General features: G+C 38.4%; 3 protein-coding genes across 3 annotated transcripts; 1 reads left to right on the plus strand and 2 right to left on the minus strand.

Moving 5' to 3' along the window:
* Positions 1-658: 658 nt before the first annotated feature.
* Positions 659-5,844, plus strand: LOC110719219 (protein FLX-like 3). Its single transcript, XM_021898122.1, has 4 exons — positions 659-913; positions 3,255-3,782; positions 5,047-5,192; positions 5,615-5,844. Exons 2-4 carry the CDS (start codon positions 3,256-3,258, stop codon positions 5,734-5,736), a joined length of 795 nt encoding a protein of 264 aa, XP_021753814.1. The 5' UTR covers positions 659-913; position 3,255; the 3' UTR covers positions 5,737-5,844.
* A 3,421-nt stretch (positions 5,845-9,265) lies between these two features.
* LOC110719224 (uncharacterized mitochondrial protein AtMg00810-like) lies at positions 9,266-10,521 on the minus strand. The gene has a single exon (XM_021898128.1). The coding sequence runs from the start codon at positions 10,519-10,521 to the stop codon at positions 9,679-9,681; it is 843 nt and encodes a 280-aa protein (XP_021753820.1). The 3' UTR covers positions 9,266-9,678.
* A 4,861-nt stretch (positions 10,522-15,382) lies between these two features.
* Positions 15,383-20,309, minus strand: LOC110719231 (homocysteine S-methyltransferase 1-like). Its single transcript, XM_021898132.1, has 7 exons — positions 19,909-20,309; positions 19,684-19,740; positions 17,635-17,840; positions 17,339-17,468; positions 15,949-16,152; positions 15,774-15,845; positions 15,383-15,648 (listed from the first exon to the last, which is right to left on the minus strand). The coding sequence occupies exons 1-7, from the start codon at positions 20,086-20,088 to the stop codon at positions 15,499-15,501; spliced, it is 999 nt and encodes a 332-aa protein (XP_021753824.1). The 5' UTR covers positions 20,089-20,309; the 3' UTR covers positions 15,383-15,498.
* Positions 20,310-24,271: the final 3,962 nt, after the last annotated feature.

A 24,271-nucleotide genomic window follows, 5' to 3' on the forward strand; every position in this document is an offset into this window, starting at 1 on the left:
TATGGTTTAATTACTTGACAACATTAGTCACTGGACAACGAAGGTTGTTGCTTTATGTGGGCGTTATTTTAAAGTAGTTCTCAACTAAAGTTTAGAAAATTACACAACTACACAACATCCAACACATTTATCGTTTATATGCAAATAACTTTGATGAAATATTATACATATAAACCGGCATAGGACATAAATGACATCAATAATAATTCTGCTTAAATGGCTAGCTGGAACCCCTAGTTAATTTTAAAAAGGAAATTTTTTCCCCCTCCCCTCCATTGATTTTGGCCAGGACTACCTACCTCAACCTTGAAACCGGCCACCACCACCCCGACCACCCCACCCCAACCTTTCCATAGCCTACGAAACTCCCCACACAACCCTTGCCCACCCACAAAACACTCCAACTCAGCCCCCACCTCGCAATAACAACAATAAGTCAAAAACTGAATTTGCAAAAAATTGTCGGAAATCCGTTGAATTGAATCGAACCTAAAACATTGGGTTAGGGTTGAGCATTTCTCAACCTATGACATGAGGTAACCCACGCGATCCAAAAATAGCGTGCGATCCGAATTGACCCGACTCAATTGACAGGTTTACCCACACCCGTCAAATTGTGTATTTTGTCATTTTTGTGTCTTATTTACAGTAAGTTTTACTCGTGCACCGTACAAATTTAGCAATTAGCACCGGCCAAATGAATTTGTAAATGCCATGACGAAAGAGCCTGCGCGCATCTAATACCACCAGCTCACGTTCAGGCGTTGAATCTCTTTACGGTTATCGTAAAGTCGGCGAGTCGTCTTCTTTTCCACTCTCCTACTTTCTCTCTCCTCCATTCTCTCTCTCCAATTCTACTACCCGCGCTCAAGACCTAGAACTTTCGGGATCGTCTGTAATTTGATTTCTTCTTGTAAGTTTACCTCTTTTTCAATTCTTTCTTCTTCTATTTATAATTTTTCATTAATTTATACTTGTAATTTTTTGGTAATTTTGATGATTGTTTATTGATATTGATGCTAAATTCTGAGCTGGGTTTTTTATTCAATTGTTGTGAATTTTCTATTTATTAGGTTTAATTTGGGTGTTTTTGCAATTTGTAGAATTTTTACTGGTTTATACTCCATGTTTTTGGGTGTTTGCATAAGTTGTGATTTTGAGTTTCATAATTGGATGTTTTGGACTTAATCAAAGCCCATATGTTTGTAGAAGACACCAGTTACAATTCGACAGTCGTTTCGCTATTGTTTGATCGGGGTATTGTTGGGGGTAATGTAAGGATCACAGGTTTCTTGTATCTTGTTCAATATCTTAGGGTTGCAGGCATTCGAATGATTGTCTTATAACGTTACATTGTCCGTTGTAATGGTTAATCGGCAATTCGTTATGGTAGTGTGGCTAATTCTTGATAGTATTTTATCCCTCTCATTTTGGATATTTTCGAGTACTTCCCATTCGTGCTAAACAGTAAAGCAATTGTGTTGTTGGGTTGAATTGATGATGAGTTTTCGGAGTTTGAGATTACGTGATTTGGGTGTGCCAGAATAAGGTTTATTAGGTGTATTTGATTGTCCTAGGTTGATCTAGTTGGTGCTATCTATGAAATCTGCCGTGCCTGGCTGATTAGAGATTATGAGGTAGTTATTTGTGATCTATTTAGAAGGGATATGCCCACATCTCTGTTAGTTCAACCCCCCAGTTTACTTTGAATGCCTGAATTTATGTTAGACTTATGCTACTCCAACTTTTACTGTCTTACATGTTAGCCTTTTCGATTACTATATTTTATTTGCTATGGGTATGAAATATGCACCTTGCGCTTTAAGTTGGACATGCCATTACGTGGTCGGTATGTGGGAAGAGATATAGTGGTCGGTATATGCCAAACGGTATATGTGGTCGGTATAGTGGTTTGTAAAAGCAAGTATTTAGCTCCTTGCCAAAGAAATTATTGAGTTTTTGTCTTATGCTAACAAAATAGTAGTAAGGAACCTGGCATACATGCAAGATATTTGCCAGTTTATGGCATGGTGTGTGACGTGTGTGGTCTTTTCCTTAATTACATAATTAGGTTGATGTGTAATTCACTTTCTGAATTTCACAATGAAGTAGAACCTCACTTACTTTTGCCTCCCCTTTATGTTTATCTTTGATTGGATAGAGATGATGCTGTGACATTCTGAGGTTTGGAATTTTGGATCGTGGAGGCAATACTATCTAGTTATTTATCATCTCTCTAATCTAGTTATTGCCTTTTCTGCTCTGCTTTCAGCTTTTGTTTAACATGTTTGTTTTAGTTTTTTCTATCTCTCTCTTTCTTTTGCTCAGAAAGTCAGAAGTTTTGAGGACTGCGAGTTCAAAGTAGTTGTGGAGACTGGTGCATTATTTTGAGGGAAGCGGTAGTTCATATGATTCTGAAGGTTAGAGGAAGGCTTCCTTCCTTAATTTTGGTGGGCCTATTATTGGAAATTGAATCATCTGAGGGAGGTTCATCTAATCTAGTTATGGCCTTAATTTTGATGGCCCTTGTTAGGTGGACAATGCACTAAAGACAACTCTTTCTTTAAGCAGGAAAGCTTTATAGATACTTGATAGTGATTATAAAGGCTCTTTAGATATGTCTTTAAGAAAGGAGTACAATCTTTCTGTTATTGATATGCTAGAGAGCTTTGTTTAAGTAGTTTTTTTAGAGTAATGCCAGAAGGTTTTAAACAGGAGATTCCAGGGTTACCAGGTTTTGTTTGATGTTTCAACATGGAGTTGTATAGTGGTGGTGTATCCTAACTTATGTAAGTCTTCCATCTTTTCTGTGTGTAAAGCATTGGAAGTGTATATAGACCGTTTTAGTCAAGTCGTCAAGATCAGGTTCCAAATTGCATCTAATTAAATGTAAATTGATCATTTGAGAAGCCAAGTGGAGATTTACAGGTAAGGTAATGGTGTCCTCTGGAAATGATTTTTGACCAATTGTCTTTGCAACTTAATTCAAATACCTGGGAGAACTTAAGAGTGGTTTGACTTAATATTTCTGGTGCACCGGAGTTGTTGGTAGTTGCATTAGGCTTAAACATTCCTTTGGTCTCAATTTTGGCCGATGAGCTCTCAAAAGATGTTTAGATTTTAGTTTTCAATAATAGGATTTGGGGACTGCTGTTATTATTGCTTCTTTCTTCTTTTGTAGTACTGCCGAGCTTTATTTCCCTTTTGTGATCTTACCTGAGTGTCATTCGCTTTTGGTTCTGGGTTATGTTTAGCATGGCAGGGAGAAACCGTATGCCTCGCCATCCTGTTAATCCACATGGTTTTAGAGATGGCCCTAGGCCATTTTTTAACAGAGGACCAGGACCTCTACCTGTTTATCCTGTGGCTCTGGAGGAAGAACTTGATATTCAACACAGCGAAAACCAGAGGATTGCTGCTGAAAATCGGCATTTGCTTGATGAAAATGTGAATCTTGAAAGAGACCTGCATGCTGCTAAAGATGAAATTCACAGATTGGATGAGCTCATTAATAAACTTCGAGCTGACCATGATCTTAAGTTTAGGGGTTTTATTGAGAAGAATTTGAAGATAGAAGCTGATCTACGTGCTGCTGAGCCTCTTAGAGATGAAGTGATGCGTCTTAGAGCTGAAGCTCAGAAGCTGAATGTTCTGAGACAAGATTTGACTGGTCAAATTCATGGTCTCACTCAAGAAATAACCCGTATCCGTTCTGAAAATAAGCAGTTGAGTGCTTTGAGATCTGATGTTGATGGCATTCGCAACAAACTAGCTGAAGCCAGGTTGACAATTTATCTAGTCTATTCTTTCCTTTTTTGCATGCAAATTAGTAAGTCTGCTTAGCCCAAACCTACGAATCAATATGCCTATTTAGGGAGACACGTTGGAATTAAATTTGTTTAGCATAGGAATCAATATGCCTATTTTGGGGGACATGCTGGAAGTAAGTTTGTTTAGCACAAATCTTGGGATCAGTATGCCTCTATGCCTGTTTAGGGGGACACATTGGACCCTAGCACATTACATTTGGCTGATCCTTTAGAGTTCTGCATAATTCACAATTCACTAGTCAGTACTATTTGGCTAATGGCCAACAACTCTATCATAATCCAATAAATCCGAGTTAGCGAGAGCCAATAAGTTTCTCATTTAAGCCTTATTTGGTTTAAGAAAATGTTTTCAATAGAATACACGTTTCCATAGAAAACACTTTTCAGGAAAAACACAATTATTCTGTTTAGGTGAAGATGGATGGGAAGGGAGAAATAGGAAGGTCTAGTGAGGAAAATGTGACTTCCCATCCTTATAAAGGATAGTGTACTTTACCCTTTACAAACCTAACACAGGAAAATGGTAATTCCCTTTTCTTGTTCATGTTTTCTCCCCCTACCAAACACTCTTTAATATTCCTCTAATACTGTTAAGATATGAGAAGCTGATGTCTCATTGATGATGGGGGAATTAACAAAAAAATTTTAGTTTGACTCTGCATTAGATAAATTATTGAAAAGAATTTTAAATTTAGAAAAAAAAAAAAAAAATATATATATATATATATATATATATATATATATATATATATATATATATATATATATAAGAGCTTACAAGGGTTTGATTGTGGGTGATAGTTGCTAGCTGCCAGGGTTATGATTCAGTTCCAATGATTTTTAAGGCTTATGATGAACAACTTTGTAGTGTTCTCAATCGGGTTAGTACCAAATAATGCAGAACTCTCAGCATCTTGTCTAGGACTCTACGCTGTGGTACTTGATCTATATTCGTGATTGGCTTAACTTCACACATACCAAGGGGAAATAACTCTGCAAATGTCCACGGCTTCTTTTACTTTTTCATCTTTATTAAAGGGTGGGATCTCTTTGGTACCTTCCATACTCAAATGTGGGCAATAGCCTGTTTCTTATCTTGTCAAGAATACTGCTCAGCTTGATGTCATATATATGAAACAATTAGTGATCTCATCTTTTTGCTGATTTCAAGTGCTCTTTAAGTTTTTGGCTAAGTTCATTCCTGTATTATATTTAGGAAAGCTTTGGAATATGAAAAGAAAGCAAATGCGGAGCAGGTGCAGCAGAAGGATTCAATGGAGAAGAATCTCATGTCAATGGCTCGTGAGATTGAAAAGCTTCGAGCAGAGCTGCTGAACGTGGATAGGAGAGGAAATGCACTTGGTAACTGGCTAAACTTCTTTTGTAGTATTATTACAGTTATTAGTATGGGTGATTGTCACCTTCTGTTGATGCCTGGAATATTTACAAAATTGATTTAGCTAGAGTTTTCCCTTTGTTTTTACTGAAACACATTTATGAATGTTTACACCAGAATTCTCTATAAATTATTCGACTTTATTTGTGGTTGGTTATTCGGGGCAACCTATTCATTCTACTTGTTTCTGTGTCTCAACCACCCCACTCCTAACTGATACAGCTTTCTGTAAACTTGAGTGAACGTGTTTCCTATATGTTCACTTAAGTTAAAGGACTAATTTCAGCATCTTGCTTTATGTGTTTGAATTTCGCAATAGCTGAGCTTTTTAAGGTATTGTACACCTGTATTTTCTTTTCTGAGATATCATCTGGCTTCTTTCTTTTAGGTGGTGGCACCAGCTATGCTATGTACAATGGATTCCCAGATACGAGGTATTCAGGTGGAGGATCATCTGCTGATGGGTATGGTGGAGCCTGGGGCCCTTATAATAAGCGTCCCAGACATTGACTTCCAATACCTCTGACTGGCATCTGAAAATGTGCTTACTGATCTTGGTATAGCTATTCGCTAAGCGGAAAGGAAGAGGAAGGGAGAGAGAGAGAGAGAGAAAAAGGGAGGGGGTGGGGGGGGGGGGGGGTGTGGGTGGAGTGGGGGGTAGTTATGAGATGGATGTACCCTTTGCCATGTATTCCTCCTCTTTTTTACCCTAAAAAAAAAAAAGTAAAAGTGGCTTTAATTTTACAGGTTCTAATTGTTAACTAAGCCTTTACAATGTCATATATCCTCCTGACAAGTGATTTAAGCTGTAAGATAAAGTCTATTTAGTTTCATTGGTCTATGTTTGCTTCATACTTGTGCTGTTGGGTGATTGGTTACTGCTTCTAATGATGCTAGATTTATGAAACAGCACTGTTGTGATAGTAATTTAAGCCTGAGCAAGAATGCGAGCTTTCAGAAGTCGTTTTAAATTTCTTATACTGTTTTTATGGCTGATCTACTATTACGGAGTATTATTTATTAGAGATCATCAATCATTGAAAAACATGGAGTGTTACTCTGAAATAACCCATGTATAAGAAGGAAGATAGTGAGCAGACTCTGAAATAACCCATGCTATGATGAGAAATTCGTTGCTGGCTTCAAAGAGGAGACTATTAAGGAAAATAGGTACTTGTATAGTTGTATATGTGAGAGTTCTTTGATGTCTAGTCAAGTCAAATTAATTGTTGAAATTTCCATGGAAAATTACTAGAATATGATAATACAATTACACTAGCGAGTCGTCATGGGTCATGTCATTCAACAAATTAACGCTTCAAAAAGTGACAAAAGCATAGCCTTAGTCCTTGGACACCAAGTAAGACTGCTAAAGGAGAAAATTCACGACAATCAGTTGAACAACCGTCTTCGTTGAATTGTTGCATATCAAATGTTACCAACTTTTTATTATGGACCATCATGGTTTTTTCTTGGAACCCAAGTTCATACATCTCTATAAATATGAGTATAGTTTGTTGGTTATATTCATATACACACAAGAGAAACAAACATGGAACAAGCTGGTCCAAGTCTTGCTGAAATTTACGTGTTGCGAAAGCTGGAAAAGAAGAAAACAGAAGATCTGAAGAAGAAGATTACAAGTACTGGGAATGAAGATGGCGATACCGATGAGCAAATGCAAAGTGGTTGCTTATCATGGTTCCAAAAGAAGTTACACCCGTCTTCTTTGCCTCCTACCATAAGCTAGCAAGTCCCAAATTTGCATATGATGATATTTTTTAGGGATTCAGAAACTACATCTATGATGCAACCTTTTACCTATCCTATTATTTAGGCATTTTCAAGTTACGTACCGAAGAAAAAGTCTACCAAAAAGTTGGTTTTATGACGCATGGAGTTGACAATCAACAGAGACTATGAGTAGAATCTAACCAAGCTTATTTTGGAGGATTTGTGAGATGTAAAGTTCTTTCGTACTAGGATAATAATAAATAAAGCAAAAATCATGAATATATATATTGTAACTTTGTAATCAAGCCTTAGATGCTCGTGGCCTACATATCGAAATCTATCACTTGTTTAATTTGTTTATTAGTTTTTCTTTTTCCTTGATGTAATTACAACTCTTGGTTTTGAATATAAAAATTAAAAAGTGTTTATCCTCTCTCTTTATACTACAAGCCATTTATAGAAAAAGTATTGAGAGTTTATACCTTATCATATTGTGTTTGAATTAAAGGAAATAAAGGGAAGAGAAATGGGGAAATGAGGTATCTTTTATTTGGATAACAAATGAGGAAGGGAATTGAAAGGGAGAGAAATGAACGGATTATATTGTAGGAAATGAATCCCTCCAGCAATAGAGAGATTTCACCATTTTTCCCTCCCCGGCCATCATTCAAATACACAGAGAAAAAAAAAGAAAAACATAATTAAATTAACTACAATCTTAGGCGGAAGAATTAATGGCATAGGATCGGAGCCTTACAAGAGGTTAACAATCTCATGGAATTACATATTGCATAAGATTAAGGGGGCGTTTGGTATAAATTCCATAAACGAAATGGAAATGATTTATATAAGTAAGGGAAAGAGTAATGATACACGTTACCTTTGACATATGTTTGGTATTTTTATAAAATGAAAACAAATTGAGGAGTTTATGATTGAGGAGGGAAACACATTTTGTTTCCACTAGTTGGATAAGGGTAACAAAATGGGGGATTTTGTTACCCTTTGAAAACGGTATTTGTTACTTATAACTCATACCAAACTAATAGAAACAGAAACACTTATTTGTTTACGTTTCCTATGTTACAAATTTTCATACCAAACACCCCCTAAAAGTGTATGTTACTGGTGCCAAAATGTTTTAAAGATGCTATTTCGTGTGGAGGTTTATGGAATATTTGACCCTTATTGATATTTGGAGCTTTTTGTTACATCATCTTGGAAAATAACAATAGTATCATATTGTGTCAAAAAAAAAAAAAAAAAAAAAACAATAGTATCATAAACTTGTTCACATAAATGATAATATAGTGAGGGTCAAATTTAAAGGAATTTTAATGGATAGGGCAAAGCTTTTATTGGGTAAAGTTAATATAGGGCTAAAATATTTTTCCAATTTAATTGATAAAGAAATAGATAATGTAAAAATAATTACATAGATAAATTTGTAATCATACTTAATAATGGCTTTGTCTAATGTTTATTTTAATTGATATTTTGTAGGCCTGCCCATTATTGACCCGTGACCCGCATTGACCCGATTCAATATTAACTTTATAAAATGTGACCCTTTTTTACCAGACCCGCAACCGACTTGACCCGCCGGCCCGCCCAATAATCAGGCCTACTTAAATCATTATTTTTCATTACAAAATACAAAACACTTGATGATAATATCATTATATTTTTCAAGAGAAAGTACGGATGATTACTACCCTGTAGTAAAGTATTAATATCCTATTAGTTCTCTACTAGTAGAGTACTAGAGTTTAGAGTATGACATTAACCATCATACTAGTCGTCATGGCTCATGTCATTCAAAAGCTTAAGACTAAAATTAAAATAGGTCATGTATAGCCTTGGGCACCAAGTTAGACAAAGCACAACAACCATAATAATGATATTATATGTTAAAAAACTACATTATTGTGGGCCCATCATAATATTTTCTTGGAGACCAAGCCCATACGTCTTATAAAAGAGAAGCCCATAATATAATCATAAGTACTTGTCTCCTTAATTTACGTACCAAATTTTGTAGGTTCATTCATTTTCATTAACAAGATCTAATAGTGAGACGAGTTTGCTAAAACTAGAGTAAAAAATGGCACAAATAGCCGAAGTTCATGTGTTGCGAATGCTGGAAAAGCAGAAAACAGAACTCAGGAAAGCGGAGAGAATGAAGAACACTACTACTACAACTACTCGTACTACGACGACTACAAGTAGTACTAGGAGTGAACATGATAGCACAGATGATGAAAGTGAAAGGCAAAGTAGTAAGTTGAAAAGTGGTTGCATATCTTGGTTCCGAAAGAAGATACATCCTTCTTCATTGCCTCCTACCAAAAGCTAGCTAGCGAGTATTACATTCGCCCCGATCCCATAGCTCCCAATGCCCCTTGCTAATGTATATAATCAAGTTTTGCTACGCCAATGATGGAGATGAATACTCCATCAAATGCAGTTTTTGTCAAACTGAAAGTTGCAAGTAAAATATTTTTGTATTGTAATTTTGTAAGCTATTGTTTATCCGTTAGTTTTGTTTTGTTTGTTTTTGTAGGAATATGTTCCGTGCCTTCTCATTGCTTAGTATGTGAGTATATATACAGAGTACATTGGGAATGATTATCAATTATAGTAAATACACAACTACACATTTACATAGGCTAATACACCCCCGCAGTCGTAGCGGGAGGTAATCGAACGCTAAGGCTGTTACGGAAGCCCCTTGGTGAAAATATCGGCTATTTGATAACGAGAGGGGACATGGAGAACTCGAACCTGTCCGCGGCTGACCTTTTCCCTGACGAAATGGATGTCCATTTCTATATGCTTTGTTCGTTGGTGCTGCACGGGGTTGCTGGTGAGATAAACTGCACTGACGTTATCGCAGTAGACAACAGTGGCCTTGCGAATGGGACACCGCAATTCCAGCAGTAAGTTGCGAAGCCAGCACGACTCAGCCACCACATTTGCCACGCCGCGGTATTCGGCTTCGGCGCTTGAACGAGAGAGGGTTGGCTGGCGTTTGGCAGACCACGAGATGAGGTTGTCACTAAGAAAAACGAAATAGCCCGAGGTAGACCTCCTTGTGTCGGGGCAGCCACCCCAATCGGCGTCGGTATAGGAGATCAAAGCCGAGAGAGAGGACGAGTAGAGGTGCAGTCCGAGCTTGAGGGTGCCTTTTAAGTACCGAATGATGCGTCTTAGAGCTTGCATATGCTCTTGACGAGGGTCATGCATGAAGAGACATATTTGTTGCACCGCGTAGGAGATGTCGGGGCGCGTGAATGTGAGATATTGGAGGGCGCCTACTAGGCTACGGTAGAGAGTTGGATCCTCAACAGGGGGACCTGAAGTCGCACTTAACTTTGCCTTAGAATCGACCGGAGTAGAGCAAGGATTGCAAGATGACATATTGTCTCTAGCAATGATTTCTTCGACATATGATTTTTGAGATAAAAATAGGCCATTTGCATGATGAGTAACCGAAATACCGAGAAAAGAATTGAGGATACTGAGATCCTTCATTGCGAATTCGGAGTGAAGCTTGGCCATGATAGACAACTGAAGAGCTTTGGATGATGTGGTGAGAATTATGTCGTCGACATATAGGAGTATGTATGCAATTTCCTTGCCATGTGAGTATATGAAGAGGGAATGATCGGATTTGCTGTGAATAAACCCGATGGTGGAGACAAAGTTGGCAAATCGGCGGTACCAAGCTCTTGGGGCTTGTTTCAACCCGTAAAGTGCCTTTTTGAGAAGACAAACATGAGAGGGATTTCTAGAGGCCCGGTGGTTGGTGCATATAAACCGTTTCGTCAAGACTACAATTTAGAAAAGCATTTTTAACGTCCATTTGATGAATGGGCCATGACTTGGACAAAGCAACGCTTAGGACGGTTCGGATGGTAGCGGGCTTGACCACGGGACTAAATGTTTCATCACAGTCCACATCAACCTGTTGATTCCTGCCATTAACAACAAGACGGGCTTTGTGCCTCTCAAAATCACCATTAGCATTTTTCTTGTGGCGATATAGCCCCATACAAGGTATAACATTAACATTTGGCGGGCGGGGCACCAACTCCCATGTCTTATTTTTAATTAAAGCATCAAATTCATCAAGCATGGCATTTTTCCAATTCATGTCGGATAGGGCAGCAATTGGATTTTTTGGAAGAAGAGAAGGGGTGGAAAAAGCAGTTAAGTTGAATTGGCGTTTGGGCTTAAAGATCCCATGAGTGCTTCTTGTAGCCATTTTTGGTGGAGGTGGGTTGCTGCGGATTTGGTCCTGGGCTGGTATGGAAGGCCGTGGGTAATCAGGAGGTATTGAGGTGGGAGTGGTGATAGTGGGCTGTGAAGGGGAGCCCACTTGCTGCTGGGCTGAGCCTGACGGTGAGGGAGGTGGGTTTGGGACATGGACAGTGGGAATGGGATTGGCAGGTTGGGCTTGACTCAAGTGGTGGATAATATGAGGAGAGGGCCCAACATCTAAGAAGTCATAGGTATGGGCTAAGGGAGTGTGAATTTTAGAGAATGGGAATTGTGTTTCATCAAAGATCACATGCCTAGAGACAAAAATTTTGTGAGTAGACATGTCGTAACATTTGTAGCCACGATGGTTTGGAGGATAGCCAAGTAACACACAAGGAGTGGAGCGGGCTTGGAGTTTATTTATGGAAGTGGAGGGGAAGAGAGGATAGCATAAACATCCGAAAACCCGTAAATGAGAGTATGATGGGTCTTTGTGGTAGAGAACTTGAGTTGGAGATTTAGATTTGATAGTTTTGGAGGGTAGGATGTTATGGAGATATGTGGCCATTTGAAGGTCATGATGCCAAAAAGAGGGAGGCATGGATGAGTGAGCAAGGAGGGTGTGGACCATGTTATTTATGGTTCTTATTTTTCGTTCGGTCTTGCCATTTTGGGAAGATATGTGGGGACAAGAGAAGCGGAAGAGCATACCATTTTGCTCACAAAAAATACGAAAAGACTCATTGTCATACTCCTTTCCATTGTCACATTGAAAACATTTAATTTGTTTCTCAAATTGGGTAGTGACATAGGCACGAAATTGCATAAAATAGGAGTAAACTTGAGATTTTTTGCAAATAGGGAAAGTCCAAAGAAAGTTAGTAAAATCATCCAAAAATAGCACATAGTACATATGTCCGGCCGAACTAACTTTTGGGGACGTCCAAAGATCACTATGCACAATATCAAAAGGCATGCAAGTAGTTGACATAGATGGATAAAATGGCAATTTCACATGTTTACCAAGAGGACATGAAGAACAAATAGAAGCATTTAAAAGTCTATTACATTCAACAAAATTGTTCTTTCTAAGAGTTTGCAAAATATTAGTGCCGGGGTGGCCGAGGCTATCATGCCAAAGAGAGGGGGAGATTGCGGGAAATGTGGAAGAGCAAAGGGCAGTGGGTGCGGCTTTGGTGAGTGGGTAGAGATCACCGGAGCTCTCACATCGCAAAATGGTTGTCCCCGTCGGAATGTCCTTCACAGAAAAACCAAACGGGTCAAACTCAATTAATACCCAATTATCAAAAGTGAATTTTCTAACCGAAATCAGATTTTTAATTAACTTGGGAGCATGAAGAACATTATTTAGGGATAAGGGAGGTAGAGGTGGGGGAAGAGAGGTGTTGCCAATGCCATGAATTGGAATAGAATGCCCACTACCAACAATTATATTACGATGAATGTTGCTCAAATTAGAATAAGATTGGAGAGTACCTTGGTTTGAAGTCATATGGGAGGTGGCGCCGGTGTCCATGTACCACCCCTCGTCCGGCGGAGTGAGGGAAAGAGTGTGAAGAGCACTTTCGATGTCGGTTGGAGCATAGGTTGAAGGAGGAGGTGTGTGGGCAGAGAAAGCTTTCGGTTGTGGCCTAGGTCCCAGTACACCTTGCTGGCGCGGCCCAGAAGGGCGAGTCCATGAGGCTTTTGGGTAGGGACATGGTGGAGCAGCCCAATTTTGCTGAGCCCATGGAGCCCATGGTGGGTATTGATGTCAAGGAGCCCACGATTTCCATTGTTGCTGTTGTTGATTGTTGTTATTATTACCACCGCCGTGGCTATGCTGTCCACCCCCGCGGTGGTTGTTGTTCCGGCCGCGGCCACGACCGCCGCCGCCGCGGTGGCGACCTCCACGACCCTGAGATTTGTGTCCACGGTGAGATGAGCGATTTTGCGAGTCAGAAGCAGGGGAGGGGTCATTGTGATATGAAGCGGAGTCGGTTCCAGCCTAGCAGCTATGAGGGCGGAGCCAGCCACAATTGCTTCACTGGCAGCTTGGTCCGCAAGATGAGACTCTTCGAGGGTGAGCATGGACCGTGCCTTATAGAAGGAAGGCAGAGGGTCTGATTGGTGGAGGATAGTAGCAACACCGTCATAGGATTTCGGAAGACCGCGAATAAGGGTTAACACCAAACGATGGTCGTTGACCGGAGCACCAACATTAGCAAGTTGGTCGGCTAGAATTTTTACCCGTTGACAGTAAGCATAGACATTAGGGAAGTCTTTCATCTCGATGCTAGAGAACAATCCCTCCAATTGCACCGCACGAGAGCTTTTGTTATCTTGAAAGATATCACGAAAGCGTTCCCACGCTTGTTGAGCCGTGGAATCTGGGACCAAGATGGTTTGAAGAAGGTCGTTGGATATAGTCCCATATATCCATTGAAGCACAATAGCATCAAGGCGCTTCCAAACAGCTGGGTCGGCTGGTTCTTCTTTGTCAGGAGGTGGGATAATGTGATCGATAAGGTCGTATGCATGTGCGTGAACCTTAAATAATTTAGCCCAAGAAGAATAGAGAACATTTTTTCATTTCCAATGTAATGGGGATGACACTTTTGATGTTATTGACGGCTATAGCAGGGTGAAAAGGGAAAGATTTTGGCTGTTCTTGGGCCATGGCAGCAGAAGAAGAGAAGAGGATGGGAGGCAGAAAGCAGAGAAGAGATGAGAAGGAGGAGACGAAAAGACAGGAACCCTAAACCTTGTCTGATACCATGTAGGAATATGTTCCGTGCCTTCTCATTGCTTAGTATGTGAGTATATATACAGAGTACATTGGGAATGAAAATCAATTATAGTAAATACACAACTACACATTTACATAGGCTAATAGTTTTGGTTGATGTAGCTTGTAAAGTTGTAAGTATTGATATTTGTATAATGTTTAGTTATTCAAAACTCAACTCAGTCCAAAGTATTAGTCAATGGTCATAAATCAACATGTTTTACAGAATTAAGAAGTTGATCATTATTTGTGATTAATTATACAGAGTACTTTTTAAGATTAAAACCGGAGTACCTATTAGACCTGGCAAATGGGTCATTTGGGTCGCGTATGGGTCGGGTCAAGTTCGGATCAAAAGGTTATCGGGTCAAGTTCGTGTCGGGTCGGGTCATTTCGGGTTTCGGGTTGATTTTGGGTCGACTAATAATCGGGTCTCGTGTCAGCACTTCGGGTCGGGTCAAGTTTGGGTCGGGTCAGTTTGGGGCGGGTTAATTTTCTGGTCGGGTCAGTTCGAGTCAATTTTTGAGTCCAATTTTCGGGTCAACTTCGAGTCGAGTAATATTCGGGTGATTCATTGGTTAAATTCAACTCTATACATATATTTATTTATTTATTGACGGAAAACTCAATATACTAGTATTTATTAAGGCTATTTTTTCATGGAATATAGTAATTGTTTGACTTTTTTTGTGTGTGTGTTTAGACTCGGAATCAATTTCAGGAACTCATGAAACTAAGAGGGATGCTCTAACTAATTGAGTTATACCTCACTCTCTTATTGATCTTAGTTTTAATACTCCCTCCGTCCCAAATTACTCTTAGCGATTTAACATTTTGCACTATTCACACATCTCACTTTGACAATTTTTTTTTAGCTATTATATGAAAGTCAATGTAGTCACGTAAGATATTGTTGGGTCTATTATGTATAATTTCCTATTATAAACTTTTTGTAACTTATATAATTATTTACTAAAAGAAGTTAAAGGTTGGGTCATTTTCGGGTCTAGGCAACATCGGGTCAGGTCGTTTCAGGTCTTGGGTCAACTTTAGGTCGGGTCGTTTTGGGTTGGGTCATTTTGGTTCTCAAGTCAAGGTCGGGTCAGTTCCACTTCGGGTCGGGTCGGGTTGATTCGGGTTTTGGGTCAATTTCGGGTCACTGGTTTCGAGTCATTCGGGTCGGTTCAGGATTAGGATTGCCATGTCTAGTACCTATTAACATTAATAAGATTTGCAAAGTCCTGCCATTTAAAAATACTCATTTTGCCAAGGGTAAAATCACTAAAATGTAAGAAGTGGTGAAAGGGTGGCATCTTCACTATTGATGCTTGTGAATAGGAGGTGAGACAAAAATGATCAAAGCGGAAAGAATAACGTGAAACAAAGGGAGTTACTACTGACTAGGGAGCAAGTGACAAAAGAATAGCAAACATATCAAGATGTTTATAGGAATTGCACAAGTAAACTAATGTTTAAAAACAAAAACATTACAAATCAAGGTTTGTCTTCATGGCTTTAGAAATATCCCGAACAGTTGCAGGCGATGTCCTGCAACACCCACCAATAAGTTTAGCTCCTGAATCACGCCATCTTATAGCTAACGACCCAAAATCATTATCCTTCGAACATTTGGGTGGCTGTAATATTCAAACAAACAGCACAGAGATCATTTAGAAACAACAATTTGAGATTCGAATACCAGTTAAGTCAGGAATAATGAAAAACATGCATAGATTAGAGGAAGCATAAACCAGTGCCTCACCAGCCATTTCTTTGCTTTGCCATCCCATGTCTCACCACTGTTTGGATAAACTGCTATCAACTTGTCTGTCAGCTGTAAATTGGAGAAAGAAGGCAATGAGAATCTCATTAAAAAAATAATAATAATAACTCTGGCAGAATTTAAGCAGATATATGTAAAATTTGATGCAGTATACCTTCTTAAATTTGCGAATTAGACCATCAACATATTGTGGCGGTGCACAGTTTATTCCAACTATTGCAACTTTCTTACTCTTATTGATAACACTGAGACATTCTTCGAAGCTTTCTCCTGATGAGGCATGCTCGCCATCTACTGAGCTATAGCAGATCCATGACGGGATGTTGATATTTTCTTCCTCAAGCAACTCAATAATGGCCTGCAAATTAATATTGCAATTGTGGGGGTGTCAGGTTATTTTCTCATAAGTCACGGAGAATAGTTGCAGACATTTTCACACATGACAGATGTTTGATATACAGTGAGGGGAGCTTAATTGCAAAGTACATATATTTATCCTAAACATCACATATCCAGTTTGGCCCGTCAATGACATCAGAACAATCCTTTGCAAATGAACTGTAATGAAAACGCATTAAACCAGAAACCGAAGAGAGATCAAAGCTCTACTCACATACTCATTCCTTTTTATTTACTTTTCAATTAGCATTGTATAGTTGCCTAGAAAAAAGAATTATTGAACTTATTATCTATCCTGCACTAGTTACTACTTCAGTGAGTTCTGTCTAATCCCTTTGTTTTCCACCTTCTCCACTGTAAACTAAATTCGGCGATAACAGGTGTTTAAAATACACGGGAACGACACTTGACAAACTGGTAAGTGCCTGTCATGTAAGAAGAATTATACAAGACCCAGAAAGTGATTTGAGTTCAAGTCGAACACACCAAAATAAGAACTTGATAGCTTTCTTGAATACTAGCAAATCTTCTCTCAGAATAAGATTAACATGTGAATTGGTAAAGTGATAAACTTTTGGAACAGTTTAACAGCTCTTGACAGTGAATTGAGTTCCCAAACCCAATCAATTTACCAAAGTGTACAGCAAATTAAGTGACATTATTTCTTCTTCATTCATCTTCCATTGGAAATAACTAACAGCCCCCTCAAGATCCAAGAATCCAGTTCCTTGGACATATTCTAGCAATGAGGCAAATTACTCCAAGAGCAAATAAAATAATCAGATAGTACTATCTCAACATCAAGAAGTCAAGATGATTCATGTCTCATTATCGCCTTATTAGTGTCTTTTGATGTTCGATCTGGCCTTTTATTTAGAGATGTATCATGATTATAACAATATCAGTGTCAGAGTAAGTCACCTAAAGGCATCTGAAATCATTTCGAATATAATTTCTGAAATGGATAAAGAGTAATTTCTGAAGATATCTAAGTCAGTTATTATTATTTTTTTCTCCCTCTAAATTTGTTGAGGACAATTGTACAAACTAGACATTGACAATATCTTAGAGGTACTAGAGCCATTTACAAGGAATATTGGAATACATCAACAAATCAACAATATATTTGGTCAGGAACATCAAACCTGAGTTTCAAGTCTGTTGGGAATTGTTTCAAATGCTAATATGTCCGGCCTAGCTCCAGCTAAAACTTGTACTCTTCGCCTATGGAAATCCTTTAGTTTCGCCACATCAATATTCTGTCCATAATGTCCACTGCAACAAAGAGAGGTTTACATTTAAAATTTAGATCACCGTATAATCGTATATATACATAGAAAATTCCCACCAGCTTACATCAAAGCTAGTAAATTGAAATCAGAACAGGAAATCATATATTCGGAGAATTGATGCAAGATTAGTTGATTCACAAAGAAATCACCTGTATTCTGAGCCATCAGCAAGATAAGCTCCATAACTGCCTACTGATGCTGCCACCAAGGCCCTATTATAACTATTTTCAGACTTCTTATTAACAGCATTCCAAAACTCATCACGGGCATCAATAGCTAATCTTACACTCTTCTCCAGCAATGACTCTGCTTCTTGCATTGACAGGCCCCTTGACAGAAATCCTGGAATGGTTGCCTGTAAGAGGTAAAACATCTTAAGGTTAGAGTTTTAGACAGATCAATTCAAAGTTAACCTTACCACGACCCATAACCCTAGTATATACAATCTAAAAAGACTTCATCAAGTTTCATGTCACACGAAAGTAGCCCTAGGTCCAAGAAAGAATACATTTTATGACATTCAGGTTACCTTCTCTATCACATAATCCATCTTCATCCTCACTGTCACCAGCTACAGTAATACTGATGATTTTGTCTAAGTCTAACCTAATGGGTAAATTGAAGGTAATGTAAGAAAACTTCCTCATTAGAATTTACCTGTTGGTTAATGAGTTAGTTGATCTACCAATTCTAGAAAACAGATTAGTTGAGTTATTACAATTATATGGCTTCAAGAAGGTGCAAGCCATACATCCATTAAGGTCTTTTGGCTATTCTCAATCTATAAACCATCTTCACCCTCACTGTCACCAGCTACAGTAATACTGATGATTTTGTCCAAGTCTAACCTAATGGGTAAATTGTAGGTAATGTAAGAAAACTTCCTCATTAGAATTTACCTGTTGGTTAATGAGTTAGTTGATCTACCAATTCTAGAAAACAGATTAGTTGAGTTATTACAGTTATATGGCTTCAAGAAGGTGCAAGCCATACATCCATTAAGGTCTTTTGGCTATTCTCAATATATAAACCTTCCTAGTATTGTGGACAATTGGACACAACACAACTAGGATAATGAAAAATACGGTTACTTTCCAATATATACCAATGCAAACCATTCAAGGCCTCATTTACAAGACCCTTTACATGGCTATCCAAGCATATAAGTGTTCTTAGGCCGTTCCTATGATGATGTTGTTTCATCACACCCATGTCCCACAACATCTTTGTAGTTCTATGCTGACAATAACATCAGCATTATGACCTTATCTATCCTAATTTGCTGATAATCATGTTGAAGATTGAGTGTACTGAATTATTATAATTATCTTACATCGGTAGAATACAACTTAACTGGAGCAATCAAGTTGGGAGCAGAACATCTAGGACAGTGGTAAGAATAAAAAAGATGGTAATACTTTTAAGCAACAATAGCGGGTGCAAATGGTAAGCCTCTACGACCAAACTGATGGAGACATAGCATAAAGCAAAGAAATACTTAAATCTTTAAACTTTGGAAAAAGACCCATTATACAATTTTCCTTCCTACGTTCCTGTAATAAACTGAATCTTTAAAATCAATCCAAAGTCCAAGAAAACCGTGTCATTAAATTCTTTCTCTCCCTTGTCAAAGGTCAAAGTTCTCAGCACAAGAAATTCTTTGATTCCAAAAAGAGTTTGTCAACACATAAATTTTACCAATTTCACCAACCATTTTTGTTGTAATGACTTAAAGTAGTTTTTAAGCAATATCAAATTAACATTTCAGCAGCATCTATCACAACTCTTTATTTTTATTTATTTATTTATTTTTTTACGGAGTATATGAATGAAACAGGAAAGACAGGAAGTTCATAATATAATGATGATTCTATAACCGTTACCACAATATATTACATAAATAACTTTCATATTTTTGTTAGTAGTTCAAATTATATAATTAGTTCAAATCACAATATCATGTTAACCATGTTCCTCAATTCCAGTCAATCGTTGTAGTTTTCCAAGACACACCAACCCAATTGAAATGTTACCCCTTTTGATTTTAAACCTACCACACCAACAACATCAACAACACCAACACCAACATTTTTGTAAAAACAAATCAAAATCTATAATAGCAAAAATAAAAACAAATTAAATAAAATTTCAAGAACAATGTAATAAAAAAATGAATAAGAAATACAAAAAATGGTAACCTGATAAGATGAAGTAACCAAAACATCTGCACCAGCTTCCAAATATTCCAAATGAACCTACAAATAAAATTAAAACCAATCAACACATTTAACCTCAACTACATTCTCATTTACTTATAAAAACCCGCATTATGCACTCGAGTGTACGATCTAATTTACAATAACATTTCCATTAATATTGACAAAATTAAAAATAAAAATTATAAAAAAAATAAAATAAAGTACCCTTTTGATAAGATGAGGATCATTGATCAAACAAACGGCGCTCCAAAGAGGATCATCGAAAGAAGCGCCGTGAATTTCAAGCTGAGTAGCAAGTCCACCATCAATAACACCGCATCCTCCAGCTTTTTCTATGGTTTCTTTTAGCAATGTCGTTGCTGCTGTTGCTTCTTCTTTACCCATTGATTTTCTCTCTCTATATTTTCTCTTTCTATATTTCTCTCTCTAGAATGTAGGTGAAGGTATGAGTTAATAAGAGAAAGCTTAAAGAAGAGTAGACATGGAAGAATTTAAGGTGACGCTAACGCATGTGTTTTGTTGTGCTTTTATTTTGTTTTTGAATTGAAAATTATTTGTGGTTTCTCACCTGGTCAGTCATATGAGCATTATTCATTAGAATTAGTCCAAATACATTATCTCTTTTTAACTAAAATATTAAGTACAGAATATTATTGGGTGTTATTTATAGGACAAACTTTTAAATAAAACGGATGTTCGGTAAATTACTTAACATCCATTATAAAGCGACAATAAAATGTGTAAAAGTTACACTAAAACACACAAAAGTTACCTTGACATATATAAAAGTTATTTATGCTTCATTGATAAATTTGACAAAAGTGACACTAAGGGCCTGTTCTGATTGACTAAACTCAGCTGAACTGAACTGAGCTTAACTGAACTGAACTGAACTGAACTGAACTAAACTTATTAATTAGTGATTTTTAACTATGGATTAGTGATCTTTGATTATTTATTGATTATTTATTACTATACATATGTGTATATACAAATGTACATATTAAAATATTTACGAAAAATATACTATATAATTATAAAATTTATGGAAAATATATTAAAAACTTGAAACCTCTAAACATTTTAAACACATATACTATTTAATTTAAAAATAAAATAGTATTATGACAAAAGAACACAAAACACTTACATGTATCTAACCCATTTAAACAAATTTTTTTAAAAAATATTTTTAAAAAAAAAGAAAAAAAACACGAAAAGCTAACAGAGGCAACGACCCAACAGTCCAACACCCTAACCCACTCTCTTAAATGTTTTAATTAATACATGTATCTAACTAGTATCTAACCCCAAATTATTATTATTATTATTATTATTATTATTGTTGTTGTTGTTGTTGTTGTTGTTGTTGTTGTTGTTGTTGTTGTTGTTGTTGTTGTTGTTGTTGTTGTTGTTGTTTGTTGTTGTTGTTGTTATTGTTATTATTATTTATTGATTATTATTATTATTATTATTATTATTATTATTATTATTATTATTATTAATCTCAATAACATACAAAGTTATACAACCTATAGAAAATTAGTGGGAAGCCGAGATACAATCTGGGCCCCCACTCCTCTAGCTATTGAAAAGCCAATCCTAGTAAAGATATGATCTGCAGCACGCGCCCCAATGTCCTGAGTCTTCGAAAAATTCTGGATCCGCTTCAGCAATGCAACAACCTCCTTTTCTAACTCCCCAAGAGAAGAGAAAGAGAAAGGAAGGAAGCCATATCCTATTGCTCGACAACTAGATTCGTACTTCACCCGCTTCCGATTAGCCGCATCAGTCACTACCCGTCCAGGAACAAAGTCAGAAAGCCCAAATTGTGTCAATGGAGAAGACCCTATCAAGTCAACACAGACATCGCGACCACGATCCCATGAATAAAGTAACACATCTGCAGGTTTGAGAGCCCCGATATTCCCTCCAGATAACCCAATGTCCACCTCCTTCCTAACAGATATCCCTGACCGATAGCAAATATCAACAAGGGTATCCCGAACAACATTGTGCCGATGTTTAATACCCACCATACCAACACACAACATCGCGTGATCACCGAAAATATCCCCTGTGAAAACCCTTGAACAAGCAGAGCATGACGTCGAGACAGAGAACAATGGAACACCTAATCGGTAACATAACACACATCGGTAAGTCTTTGCGTTCATCGTCTGACCCAACCCTGAAATAGGAACCACCCGAAGCCAAACGGAGGTATGATCTCCCTGCTGCGATTTCCACAATGCTAATTGTCGAGGAGATAAAGAGAAGGCAGATTCTGCAGAAGCGGTAACCTTTGTGAAGTATATATCTGCCAATTTCTTCATAAGTTTAGGGGCAGCGACCTCAGTAGGATTACTCATAATGTCAGACTCAACCGTTCTATAAAACAGACTCAACGTATCCGCAAAGGCTTAACCAAGGCCAACAACGCCAGCGTGTCGTAGTAACTTTGTGTGCAACCCAGCAGACTGTAGCCGAGAGGCAAGAAAAGCATAATGACGAACATCACCAGCAGAATAAACACTAAGTCTGCCAAACGCAAATGGTAAGGTGGCAAGTCTCCACTGCCAATCGCCAAACCCAGGCCCCGAAGCAGTAACGATACGCTCCAAGGAAGAACGAAGAGCCTCGTCGAAAGTGCGCTGAGCCACCTCGAAAATACTCGGAGGACAAGTACGCAAAGCAAAGTAGAGTTTTGAAACTCCGGTACATGCCCTAAGCAACAACAACTCACACTAGGGATCATCAAGCTTAGCAACCTTATCCATCAGAGAAATGGTCTTGGTCACCCTCTGCATCATAAGGTCACCTCCAAAACCGGGATCGAAACTAGCTGGACCACCAAGCAACTTAACACCATGTGAAGATCAAGCAATATTAGGCGGAAAGACACCCACAAGCCTGCTTCGAGGGTCCTCTGAAGGCCAGAAAACTTCAGTTTTTTCCACATTGAGATGTAACCCAAAACGAGGCCCTTCCTTTATAATCAACTCCAGAACCTTCCCCACCACCAAAGTGTCACCAATAATAGTGTCGTCATCCAAATACCACACCTGAAGACATAAGTCAAAAGCATCTCTGATTTTACAAACCAAGGGCTGTAAAACCAAAGAAAAAAGTAGAGGACCAAGGGGATCACCCTGCTGCACTCCCTGACACGACCATAAGGATTGGTCCCCATAATACAATCTAGCTGGATTAGAATAGCAGAACTCAACCCATCGCGAAATGCCTGGGCAACGACGACGAACTTCACGCAACATGACCGTACGATCAACAAGATTGAAAGCATTTTGAAAATCCACCAACAACATAGAAAGACCAACGTCAGAACCACGGTCCTCAATCAACCGATTCACAGCATGAAGAACTGCCTCACCACCTAAAGAAACCCTAACGCCAAATTGAAGACCATCAAAGTAACTTCCTAAAGACTGGCCAACCATAACAACACCTACCTTCGAAACCAGACGCCGCCAAATAGTACCCACAGCTATAAGACAAATACCGCCACCGGGTTTGACAAGTGGTGTAAGTGGAGCACTAGCAATATATTCCCCTAGTTCCATAGGACATCTTCCAGATAGAAAAAGATTAACCACCCCGAAAATAGAATTAACTAACTCATCTGATACAGCCACAGCAGCACCACTCAAGCAATCCATAAGGTGTTGAGCGCTTAAACCGTCCCTACCACGTGATGTGCCACGCGGAAAAATCTTAATCCGATCCAAAACAATAGCAGAAGTAGTAACGAGATGAAGGCCATCAATAGGTATATCAGGCAAGGATGGAGCTAGAGAAGTAGGGTGTTTAGACTGTAAATCCGCAATAGTGGCCTCATTATAAGGAGAAACACCTGAAGAAGAAAGAACCCGGACCGCAGCAGTGTAATGGCCATCACAAATCTTCCTGCGACACTGCTTGATATTCGCTCCTCTAGATCAAGGTCCTCATCATCTACCACTGATAAAGTAGGAGAATCCTCAGCCAAAGTATCCCTCACAAGCTACAAATTACCGCCTGGTGCACTCCAAGAACAAATAGCACGGGAAATACTCTCTTCTTGACGCCGACGCTTTACTGAAGACCTAGACTCAGAGCTGCTCCGCGGGCGAAAAGTTTTAAGGATGCAAAGAGGTAACACCAACAAAGAGACCCAAACAGTAATGTCATTAGGCTTAGAGATTACCTTATCAAGAGCACCTTTCAGAACCCGAGAAAATCCCAAACGACACTTAGGAGGGATAGATTTCACCGTACGAAGCCCCTTGGAGAATAAACAATCAAGAAGAGCCACATCAAAACCACACTGTTGATCTGGAACCAACCCACTCATGCGTCCAAGCTGAGCCGGAGAGGAAGGAGCTTGTGGCTTAGAGAACCCATGAAGCACAAAACGAACAATACCATCTCCATCATCCGGGGGTGACACAAACTCATTCCGACTATGACGACACTTCGTACGATGCGTATGTATTTTGTAACAAACCCCACATAGCCAAATCCCCATACGCAAAAAGGTAACTTCAGCCTCAGAATAAACCGCCAAATT

Source organism: Chenopodium quinoa, unplaced genomic scaffold (genome assembly GCF_001683475.1).
Source record: "Chenopodium quinoa cultivar QQ74 unplaced genomic scaffold, ASM168347v1, whole genome shotgun sequence".
In the NCBI taxonomy this organism is placed as follows: domain Eukaryota; kingdom Viridiplantae; phylum Streptophyta; class Magnoliopsida; order Caryophyllales; family Amaranthaceae; genus Chenopodium; species Chenopodium quinoa.